At 41.7% G+C, this 12,025-nt stretch overlaps 2 protein-coding genes across 10 annotated transcripts in view; one reads left to right on the forward strand and one right to left on the reverse strand.

Annotated features, from left to right (window-relative positions):
- Nucleotides 1–4,035, reverse strand: part of SP110 (SP110 nuclear body protein) — a 29,840-nt gene extending 25,805 nt beyond the window's left edge. For 3 of the 7 annotated variants that reach the window (XM_080667963.1, XM_080667962.1, XM_080667959.1), the window contains exons 1-3: nt 3,922–4,035; nt 3,130–3,278; nt 578–725 (exon numbers count right to left, since the gene is read on the reverse strand). In XM_080667963.1, coding sequence (XP_080524089.1) covers nt 578–724 — 147 coding nt within the window. In that variant the 5' untranslated portion in view covers nt 725; nt 3,130–3,278; nt 3,922–4,035. Of the gene's footprint in view, nt 1–577; nt 726–1,130; nt 1,214–2,737; nt 2,892–3,129; nt 3,279–3,796 lie in introns of those variants that run through there. The other 4 variants (XM_080667958.1, XM_080667961.1, XM_080667960.1 and 1 more) reach the window with 4 other exon arrangements.
- The window catches only part of SP140 (SP140 nuclear body protein), a 92,804-nt gene continuing 84,087 nt past the window's right edge, over nt 3,309–12,025 (forward strand). The window contains exons 1-2 of one of the 3 annotated variants that reach the window (XM_080667952.1): nt 3,309–3,371; nt 4,117–4,269. In XM_080667952.1, the coding sequence (XP_080524078.1) occupies nt 4,217–4,269 (53 nt within the window). In that variant the 5' untranslated portion in view covers nt 3,309–3,371; nt 4,117–4,216. Of the gene's footprint in view, nt 3,372–4,082; nt 4,270–12,025 lie in introns of those variants that run through there. The other 2 variants (XM_080667953.1, XM_080667954.1) reach the window with 2 other exon arrangements.

Raw genomic sequence — 12,025 nt, forward strand, 5'->3', positions numbered from 1 at the left:
AAATAAAGTTATGTAGAGATGGAAGCAGCGATTAGATGTTTTTATAAGTAAAGAATACCAAACATTGCTGATACCACCAGAAGAAAGTCAGGGAACAGACTCCCTCAGAATCTCTAGAAAAAAATCAACCCTGCCAACACCTTGATTTTTGATTTCTGGCCTCCAGAACTGTGGGAGAATACATTAAATTTTTTTTTTTTGATTTAGTGATTTTTTTGGAGAGAGAGAGAGAAACATTGACTTGTTGTTCCACTTATTTATGTATTCACTGGTTGATTCCTGTATGTTCCCTGACTAGGGATTGAACCCCCAACCTTGGTGTATCAGGATGATGCTCCAACTAACTGAGTTACTCAGCCAGAGCCATTATTTCTTTTAAGTCACCTGGTTTGAGATCACTCTATGATATCCTTTTTTTTTCTGCCAATGAACATTTGAGTCCAGGCCTCCTAAACTCTAGAAATCCAGGGTGTGTGTGTGGGGGGAGGGGGGAGGGAGGTATTGGTTTGGGACTTCAACAATTGGGCATTCTTGATGAGAACTGGGCTGCTATGTGAACGTGGTCAATATGACTCACCATGTACATTTTCTCAGAGATGAAGGATTTGTCTCGGAGGCCTTCCAAGAAGGGAAATGGCTTGCATATGGCATAGGAGATCTCCAGCTTCTGGAAGATGAAGTGCTGGCGAAGAGTTTCTTTTAAGTCTCGGGTGATGTTGAACATCCTATGGAAAGGGCAGAAGAAAAAAAAAGGGGGGGGGAAGCAAAGACATTGTGGAGCGTGGGAAGCTGCCCTCTTTGTTTAGTGAGCATTCTGGTCTCAAAGGCATCCCTGAGCAGTCCGCAAAGCAACATCTGCCTCAAAGACTCTGGGTATATAGGACAACACCTAACAATAATGGAGGCTAAAAGTGACCAGCAACATGACTCTGAAATCCCAAAGGAGCTGCTGGTTAAACATCAGGCAGGTATTAAAAATAGCTAATATTAATTGACAGCTTCCAGTGTGCCAGATTTTAAGGGTTTCCCACGAAGTGACTTATTTGACCTTCACAAAACCTTTGATTACTATGATCATTGCCATTTTTATTGTCAAGGACACTGAGACATAGAGGGGTTTAATAACTCACCCTAAGTTGTGCAACCTGGAAGTGGTGCAGGTGAATAAATCCTGACTTTCTGGTTCCTGGCTCCCAGACATAAGCACTATGGTCTGTGGATACATTGAGCTGAGTTATGATTTCCTAGACTGCAGCTTAAGGCACACCCAAGCAATGCTTATGTAAAAGGGATGGCCCCAAACAGGCAAAAAGATGGAAACATGATAAATCTTAGAAACTTTAATAAACCACCTACAGTCTTCAACACACAGATAAGCAAAACATAAATAAAAACACAAAGAATATAAAAGGCATGATTAGTAAAGGTGACTTAACTGATTTATGTATCAATTTCATATCTTAGACATGTGCCTTTTCCCATGCCCATGTAACATTTATAAAATTCACCATTTGTAGGTCATGAGAAAATAGTAAGTTTAATAGGCAGGAAATTGACAGATGACATTTCCTGACAAATTGTCAAGAAGAGGGAGGGATTGACAAAATATTCATTCATCTGGAGATATTTAAAAAACAAAACGAACAGAGATCCCATTTTTCCAACACCATTTTATGTCCAAGAGAAAATGGAACTGTAATTAATGACTATTTCCCAGGATTTAATCCCAGCGGCAGATTGAGTACCCCATCTCTCTCTTTCTTCATTCTCAAATCCTTTAAGTTGACAGAAAAAAAAAAAAGATTTTATAAAAAAGAAAATACAGAACAGTACTAGAAAACAAGAAAAAATGCCAGGGGGGTTGGGGGGTGGTGGGCGTCTATAATTGTGAAGAAATCCTGGAAGATAGAGAACAACTGGGAAAGAAATCTACCATCCACGACATGCATGAGTGAGGATAGTGCAAAGAGCACAGAGCTAGAGAAAGTCAGAATGAACACACGACAAGCTAAGAGGAAGGGGCCCTGGGGTTACATTTAGGATGACTAATTATACAACAGCTTTCAGAACAGATCACTCCGCTGGTTCCTCTTTAAAAAGTGTTTTCTATGATTGTTCAGTTACAGTTGACATTCATTATTATATTAATTTTCAGTGTTCAGCATAGTGATTAGATATTTATATAATTAATGACGTGACCCCCTCATTCCTTGTCTGTTATGATTCCCAGGGATGAAGCACAGAGAGGTTAAGTATCCCGCCCAAGGTATTCAGTGGCAAAGGAGAGCTCATCTGACCAAAGCCGCGTTTCTCACCAGCACCTGATACCACGTCTCATCTATGAGTGCTCAGATTTTTATTACGTGAAAAAGTCTTAAAATGAGCAAACAAAAGACAAACATCCACGCAGAAAAAAAGCAAAAGACATAAACAGGCAATTATATAGTTGTGCAATAAATATAATAAAAAACAGGGTAACTCACTAGTAGTCAGGACAGTACAAATAAAGACAACTTAATAATATCTTTGCATCTCAAATGGACCACGATAGAATCACAGACTCTCCTGGTGGAAGCTGAAGGCTAACTTAGTAATCATGGCCAAATGTCCTAAAATATGTGCTCCCTTGAGTCCCAGATTCCACTTCTAGGAATTTATTTCAGGTAAATAATTATGGATATGCTTAAAGAAAAACTATAAGAAGTTTACAATACACCACAGAGGAAATGAAACGTACCCTCCTTATTTTCTCCTTTCTCCCAGCTTCCCAACTACCTCGAGTCACTGGCACAGTGGATAATGAATAAGTTGTCATTTGGGGCAGAGTGCAGGATCACAGAGCGAGGATGAGCATGGTGGCGAGCAAATCTTGTCTCACCCACAACAATAGGCTAGAATTTAGGGAAGAGAGAGTTGAGCTGTGTGTGTGCTGCCCTTCTATGTCTGTCCCCCTGTTCAGTAGTCTCCTATTAAATCCCACACACCCGCTATCTCTATGGAAAACACAGTTTTACAGAGAGTGCGCGCACAGTTTAAGCAGTGGAGTTTCACGCTGCAGCTGCTGCCAGGAAATGAAACTTAAAAGCCCAATCACCAAACATGAACAAAGCAGCTAAGTGGAAAACCCACCTGGATGCTGAGTTTTCCACCTGCTCCTTCCTTTCCCTGGTGCAGGGACCAGCCAGGGGTCGCTCCTGGAAGACTGGAAGACAGGCAGGGAGATACCAGCGGGTGAGGCAGGAAGTCTGTGCTTGGCACACGAAGCAGAGAGGGCCAGGCTTCCCAGGAAAGAAAAGTGAAAGTATTTTGAGCAGTTTGTGCAGGAAGCTGAAGGCTGAACTTGCAGCTTCACTCCACCCCTCCGGAAACTTGTAAGGTTACTAGAGGACCTGGGGTTGCTGCTGCTAGTAAACTTGTGAGGTTACTAGGGTACCAGGGGTTGCTGGTGGTGGGGTGCTCCCCATCCAGTCCAGCCTGGGAGGGGGAACAGAGGGGAGGAGGTGTAGGGGTTCAACTCCAGGGTCCTGGGGATTTGAGAAGCCACCGTGGGTCTGCTTCCCTACCCACCTTTATTTCCCATGACTTGTCCTTCTATACTTTTTGGGTAATGAAAATGTTTTACAACTGGATTGTGGTGATGGTGACAGTCACACAACTGAGTACATTTACTGGAAACCATCAAAGTTTAAAAAACAAGCAAGAAATTAAAGGGGAAGTGAGGCAGCTCAGCTATGCTTATAACACACTTTATAACGCTGAGCATTGGGGCTGTCCCCAGCCGCCTGTCTGGACCTACCTCCTCCAGTCCCAGGCTCCCTGCTGTGCCAGGCCAGCTGTCCCTTTTCTTTCTCAAGCCACTTCAGCAAGGGGAAGGGACAGATGCGAAGCACACTTAGTCCCCATACAAAGTTACTGCCTCACCTCAGAACAACTTCGATTCCTTTGAATTAGGCTTCCCCGCCTTCTTTCCTTTGGGTAAACAAGTGGCCCCCTGTCTTCCTCCTAGATCTGGCCATGCTCCTCCTCCCCAGAACTGAGAACGCCCTCTGAGGTTGAGGGGAGGGACAGATACCACAGACGCTGATCTGCCTTTTCACTTTCCTTTTACCCTTTGAGTGCCGCACGTGAAGGATCCTTCAATGGACAGCTGTTCTACCTAGAGCTGTGGGAAGACGGTCAGGGAAAGTCTAACCAAGGGTGATCCTAGGCCAGTCCCATGGCCCAGTCGGGCCAGCAGATGGCAGATGGAGATTGTGATTTCAACTGCAGGTCAGTCCTCGTGTCCTCTCCTGTCCTTCATTTCTGGTAAGGTGGGCATCTGCTCTTGTTATTTCTGTCTACCCAGCCTCATTCTACAGGTATGCAAGAGAAGGAGATTACAAATAAATACATAATGAGCGCATTAGGTTTTTAAAATTAAAGTGGGAAAATTTAAGGCCACATGACTCACATTACATATTTCCTTTTCTCACACCCCTGAACCCTCTCATTGTCCCCATGCCTCCTCTATCCCCACCCAAAGACAGCTCTGTCCAGAAAAGGTCTTTTTAGAAAAATTAAATCCCAGTCAAATGCCTTATTATTGTCAAACCTTTTCCAGTTTCCAGGTAGTTGGGAACCAGTTTTATTCAGAGCCCGAGAGTAGATTCAGTGCCTCTGAACACTTGATAAGAGGAACTGAAATAGGTGGTGCCCAACAGGGACTAATATAATCAAGTGGGGAGTGAGTGTTGCCTTTTTTTTTTTTTAATTCTAGGATGTAATACCCATCTGATTAGAGAAGGAAGCAAATATTCTTTTAAAATGCACAATTAAAAACCCTATATAATAAAGAGGTAATATGCAAATTGACTGTCACCCCAACACACAAGATGGCCGTCCCCATGTGGACACAAGATGGCTGCCACAAGATGGCTGGCAGGGGAGGGCAATTGGGGGCAACCAGGCCTGCAGGGGAGGGCAGTTAGGGGCAATCGGGCTGGCCGGGGAGCAGTTAGGTGTCGATCAGGCTGACAGGGGAGTGGTTAGGGGGTGATCAGGCTGGCAGGCAGAAGCGGTTAGGGACAATCAGGCAGGCAGGCAGGTGAACGTTTGGGAGCCAGCAGTCCTGGATTGTGAGAGGGATGTCTGACTGCTTGTTTAGGCCCGATCTTGGGATTGGGCCTAAATGAGCAGTCGGACATCCCCCAAGAGGTCCCAGATTGGAGAGGGTGCAGGCTGGGCTGAGGGACACCCCCCATGCACGCATTTTGTGCACTGGGCCTCTAGTATAATTTAAAAAGGCAAGATAAATACATCAATATGTTCTTGTTGGTAAAAATTAAAACAATGTATAATTTATGGAAACTTATGCAATGTGGTGGGTCCGCAACACCCAGTACAATCTCCTGGCAGCAGAGAACATGTCCTGACCACCACTCCTCCAGTTGCTCCCATGACATTTGAAGATGAGTGAGTAGAGCTAGTAGTCCAGTCAGCCTTTGGCCTTCAGGCAGAGAAAGAAAGGCAGTGAGAAGTGAGGTCAGGGGTAATGCTGGCCTCATAAGATCATTTAGGAGGTAATGCCCTTGTTTCCATTTTCTGGAAGAGATTGCAGTTGAAATGGTTTGGTGGAATTCACTAGTGATACCATCTGGGCCTGGTGCTTTCTTTTGGAGAGGGGCTATTAATTATTGACCCAATTCCTTGAACAGATATAGGTCTATTCAGAGGATCTATTTTTCCTTGTTGAGTTTTGGTAGTGTGTGTCTTTTAAGGAATTTGTTCATTTCATATTTTATCAAATTTGTAGACATAGTTGTCCATATTATTTCTGTATTATTCTTTTAACATCCATGGGATGGATAGTGATTTATTTGTTTCTTTTTTTATTTTTTTTTTAATAAATCTTTATTCAGATTATTACAATTGTTTCTCCTTTTTCCCCCCATAGCTCCCCTCCACCTGGTTCCCACCCCACCTTCTTCCCTTACCTCCCCCCCACTGTCCTCATCCATAGGTGTATGATTTTTGTCCAGTCTCTTCCTGAACGCCCCCATACCCCTTTCCCCCTGAGAATTATCAGTCCATTCCCTTTCTATGCCCCTGATTCTATTATATTCACCAGATTATTCTGTTCATCAGGTTTTTAATTCACTTGATTTTTAGGTTCACTTGTTGATAGATATGTATTTGTTGTTCATAATTTTTATCTTTACTTTTTTCTTCTTCCTCTTCTTTAAGAATACCTTTCAGCATTTCATATAACACTGGTTTGGTGGTGATGAACTCCTTTAGCTTTTTCTTATCTGTGAAGCTCTTTATCTGCCCTTCAATTCTGAATGATAGCTTTGCTGGGTAGAGTAGTCTTGGTTGTAGGTTCTTGCTATTCATCACTTTGAAAATTTCTTGCCACTCCCATCTGGCCTGCATAGTTTCTGTTGAGAAATCAGCTGACAATCGTATGGGTGCTCCCTTGTAGGTAATTAACTGTTTTTCTCTTGCTGCTTTTAAGATTCTCTCTTTGTCTTTTGCTCTTGGCATTTTAATTATGATGTGTCTTGGTGTGGTCCTCTTTGGATTCCTTTTGTTTGGGGTTCTGTGGGCTTCCTGGACTTGTAAGTCTATTTCACCAGGTGGGGGAAGTTTTCAGTCATTATTTCTTCAAATAGGTTTTCAGTATCTTGCTCTCTCTCTTCTTCTGGCACCCCCATAATTCTGATGTTGGTACGCTTGAAGTTGTCCCAGAGGCTTCTTACACTATCTTCAACTTTTTGGATTTTTTTTTCTTTTGCTTTTTCGGTTGAGTGTTTTTTGCTTCTTTGTGTTTCAATTCTTTGACTTGATTCTTGTGTTCCTCTAGTCTGTTGTTGGGTCTCTGTATAATATTTTTTATTTCAGTCAGTGTCTGTTTAATTTCTAGTTGGTCCTTTTTCATATCTTCGAGGGTCTCGTTATATTTATCGGCCTTTTCTAGGATATTCTTGAACAGCCTTATAACTGTGGTTTTGAATTCTATATCCAGTCGTTTGTTTTCCTCCATTTCTTTCGTTTGTGATATGTTTCTTTGTCACCGCATTTTCACTGCTTCCCTGAGTTGGTAGGGTAGCTTTGTGTGCTAGGTTTCCTATATGGCCCAGTGGGTCGGCCTCCCCAGTTAACCTGAGGTGGATACTCTTGGTGCACCCCTTTGTGGACTGTGTGTACAGCCTTGTTGTAGTTAAGTCTTTTTTTTTTAAAAAAATATATTTTATTGATATTTTACAGAGAGGAAGGGAGAGGTATAGAGAGCTAGAAACATCGATGAGAGAGAAACATCAATCAGCTGCCTCCTGCTCACCTCCCACTGGGGATGTTCCCGCAACCAAGGTACATGCCCTTGACTGGAATCGAATCCGGGACCCTTAAGTCCGCAGGCTGACGCTCCATCCACTGAGCCAAACTGGTTTCAGCTGTAGTTAAGTCTTGATTGTTGTTGGTATCACTGGGAGGAATTGACCTCCAGGCCAGTTGGCTGTAAGGATCAGCTGTGTCTACGCTGGGAGAAGTTCGGTGCTGGAGACAGCCTTATAGGATTAGACTTGCCAAATTGCAAAAGCCTCTGTGCTCAGCTTGGATGGGGTGGAGTCTCAGGGCGGAGCAGACAGTCTTGGCTTCCCATCAGCCTTGCCCTTGCGTGCGTGCCTCCAAACCTCTGCCTTCCCTGGCTCCCGAGTCTCTGCCTGAGAGTTCAGATTCCCCCCGCAAGAGCATGGGTCCCCAGGGGCTCGCCTGGAACTGGGGTTCAGTGCAGTCAGAACTGGGGTTCAGTGCAGTCAGGAGCTTCTGACTCCCTTCCACTAGGGAAAGCCTGTGGCAACCTCCGCAGTCTTTGTGCACACTGGCGCAAGCGCCTCCAGACCCCTGCCCGCCGGGGGTCCCCTGGGTCTCCCCTTGATCTCCAAGTCTCCGGGTGCCTTTCTCTCTACCTGACAGTCCAGACTCCCCCTGTATGAGCCTGGGTCCACAGGGTTTCGCCCAGAACTGGGGTTCAGTGTAGTTGGAAATGGGGTTCAGTGTAGTTGGGGGCTTCCTTCCCCCTCCTGCCAGAGAAAGTCAGCCAGGCTCTCAGCCGCCCTTCCTCTCTGCGTGCACAAAGACCCTTTGCCCTACCTCCAATTCTCTGTGAGCTTTAGAATTTCCACTCAGCCAGCTTTCCTGTGGTTCTGGATGGTGTCCGTTCTGACTTTTAGTTGTAGTTTGGAAATTGTTGTGCGAGGCAGCAGTTTAGGTGCTTACATATGCCGCCATCTTGGTTTCTCTCCTATTTGTTTCTGTTATTAATAATTTGCCTTCTCTGTTTTCTTTGTTAGCCTGGCTAGAAGTTTGTCAATTTTACTGAATTTTTTTTCTAAAAAATTATCTTTTGGTTTTATTGATTTTCTCTAATGTTTTTCTGTTTCAATTTCATTGAGTTCTACTCAAACTTTTATGATTACTTTTCTAGTGCTTGCATTAAGCTTATATTTCACTTTTTACCCCTTTAGGTTCCTTAGGTGGTACACTTTAAGTTGTCCCAGAGGCTCCTTACACTGTCCTTATTTTTTTGGAATTTTTTTTTCTTTTTTCTTTTTGTTGTTCTGATTAGGTGTTTTTTGCTTCCTTATATTCCAAATCACTGTTTTGATTATTGGCTTCATCTACTCTACTGTTGATTTCCTGTAAATTATTCTTCATTTCAGTTAGTGTATCCGTCATTTATGATTGATTCTTTTTTATGGTTTCCATGTCCTTTTTTATGCTGTTGAAGTTCTCTCTAAGTTCATATACACTTTCCCTAAGATCACTGAGCATCCTTTTAACCAGTGTTTTGAACTCTGCATCTAGTAGATTGCTTGTCTCCATTTTGTTTAGTACTTTTTCTGGAGTTTTGTTCTGTCCCTTTATTTTGGACATGTTTCTTTGTGTCCTTATTTTAGCAGTCCTGTGTTTGTTTCTATGTATTAGGTAGAGCTGCTATGTCTCCTGAGCTTGGTAGAATGGCCTAATTTAGTAGGTGTCCTACAGGGTCCAGTGACACAATCTCCTGGTTCACCCGAGCTGGGCCTCCAGGTGCAACCCCATTGTGGGCTGTGTACATCGTCCTGCTGTGGTTGAACCTTTATTGCTGTTGGTACACCCATGATAGATATTTATCCCCAGGCTGATCGGTGACTGGATCCAACCATTGTGGATGATCAGCTGTGCAGAGCTCTGGTGCTTGCTGAATCCATCCCTTGAGTGTGTTAATAGTGGGTGGTACTTCAATGTGGTTTGAAGCTGCCTACTGGGTGTACTGGTTCTGGGGCCACCTGGCATAGCTACAAAGAGGTCTGCAGATGGTTGCTACTTATGCTGGTCTTGGAGGTGCCTAGGAGAGACCAAGCTATGAACCAAAGCTGGCTGCCACTAGTGCCGGGCCTGGGGCAACTTAACAAGAGATACCAGGCACATGGAAGCCAGGTGCTGCTTGTTTGGGAAATTTTAAGAAAGTCTGAAGCATGAGCCAAGGCAGGCCATTGGTATGGAAAAGCTACTGGGAACAGCTTAGATAGGCTCAGAAGTTGGATGGAGCAGGATCTCAGGGAATCACCAGGATGGGGGTGGGGAGTTGGGGGAGTGGGGAGGAAATGGTTACTGACAGCTCTGTGGGGTGGGTTTCAGAAAATGTACCCACCTAATTGTTATCTACACATGTGGGTGGGATCAGCCTATTCTGCATTTCTGCCCCTCCTATTAGTCTCAATATGGCTTATTTTTTAATTCCCTAGTTGTAGGACTTCCATTTAGTTAGATTTCAGGTGGTTCTGAATGATGGTTCTGTTTAGTTTAGTTGCAATTTTGATGTGGTTGTAAAAGGATGCTAGTACTGCATACCAATGCCACCATCTTGACTGGAAGTCAGTGCTACTTTTTAAATTGTATACACATTAAGGATTGCCATGAAATTCACCCCTCTTGTAATCCGGGACCCCTCAGAGGATGTCGGAGAGCCAGTTTTAGCCAGATCCTGCAGGCCAGGCTGAGGGACCCCACTGGTGCACGAATTCTTGCACCGTGCCTCTTGTCATTATATAATGCCCTTCCTATCTCTGACAATTATACTTGTTCTGAAGTCTGCTTAGTCTGAAATTAATATAGCTACTATAGTTTTCCTTTGATTAATGTTGGCATGGTATATCTTTCTTCATCCCTTCATTTTTAACCTATCTGTGTTTTTGTATTTAAAGTGACTTGTTTATAAACAGCATATAGTTGGATGTTGTCTTTTTTTCTCTGTCAAAGTCTATGTTTTATTTATTTATTTATTTATTTATTTATTTATTTATTTAATATATTTTATTGATTTTTTACAGAGAGGAAGGAAGAGTGATAGATAGTCAGAAACATCGATGAGAGAGAAACATCGATCAGCTGCCTCTTGCATACCTCCTACTGGGGATGTGCCCGCAACCAAGTTACATGCCCTTGACCAAATCGAACCTGGGACCTTTCAGTCCGCAGGCTGACGCTCTATCCACTGAGCCAAACCGGTTTTGGCAAAGTCTATGTTTTAATCAGTATATTTAGACCATTCATATTTAAAGTGATTATTCATGTTGTTGGACTAATATCTATAATTTTATAACTGTTTTCTATTCATTGTATTTGTTTCTATTTGTTTTTCCCTTTTTCTTTTTTGTTTTTGTTTTAATTGAGCATTTTATGATTCCATCTTTCAGTATATCAATTATACTTCATTTAAAACATTTTTATTGCTTTACCTAGAGTTTGCAATAAATATTTACAACTAGCTACATCCATTTTAAATAATAGTGTACTGCTTCATGGTTAGTGCATGCATCTTATAATAGGATGTAACAAATTCTTCCCTCCTGTCCTTTATAGCACTACTACCAGTCATTTCACTTATTCATATGCTGTAATAACAACATAGTTATTGTTATTACTTTGAACAAACAGTTATCTATTAGATCAGTTTATAATAGGAAAAAATGATTGTACATACATTAATTTCTTTCTGATATTCTTCCTTTCTTTATGTAGATCTGAGTTTCTGATCCATATAATTTTTCTTCTGCCTGTAGAACTTTTTAAAAAAATTTTTTTCTGGGTATTTCTTCAAGAAAGGAATTACCTCAGTGCTTGTTTGAGAAAATATTTATTTCTCTTTCACTTTGAAGGTTAATTTCAAAGACTAAAAATTTTTAGATTGGTGGTTTTTTTTTTTCATCACTTCAACTATTTCTTTTCACTTTCTTGCATGGCTTCTGATGAGAAATTTGATATAAGTTTTATCCTTGTTCTTCCATAGATAAGATTTTTTTCGCCTCATCCTTTTGGATTCTTTTAATAATTTTCTTTGTCTTTGCCTTCTGCAGTTTGAATATGAAAAGACTTGTTATAGATTATTTGGCATTTATCCAGTTTGATATTTACTAAGGTTCCTGACTCTGTGGTTTGTTGTCTATTATTAATTTTGAAAAACATATTTGGCAATTACTACTTGAACCATTTCTTCTGATTTCTCTTTTATTCCCTAGTATCCAACTTAAACATCTGTTATACTTTTTGAGATTGTTTCATCATTCTTAGATAGTGTGTTCTGTGTGGTTTTTTTCCCCTTATATTTTTTTCTCTTTGTTGTTTAATTTGAGAGGTGTCCATTGGCATATCTTCAACTCGCTGATTCATTCCTTGGTCATGTCCAGTCTGCTGATGAGCCCATCAAAGGCATTCTTTTTTTCTGTTGTAGTATTTTTGATTCCTAGCATTTTCTTTTTTATTATTTCTTTGAGTTTCTATCTCTTTGCTTATTTCACCCTCTGTTCTTGCATGTTGTTTGCTTTATCCATTAAAGCCCTTAACATTTTAATTAGTCATAGTTATTTTAAATTCTTGTTTGATAATTTGAAAACCTTTCATATCTGAGTCTCACTTTGATGATTGTTTTGTCTTTTCAGACTTTAGCATGCCTTATAATTTTTTTGAAAGCAAGATGTGATGTATCAGGTAATAAGAACTAAGG

This window comes from Plecotus auritus (genome assembly GCF_963455305.1).
Source record: "Plecotus auritus genome assembly, chromosome: 5".
Taxonomy (NCBI): Eukaryota; Metazoa; Chordata; class Mammalia; order Chiroptera; family Vespertilionidae; genus Plecotus; species Plecotus auritus.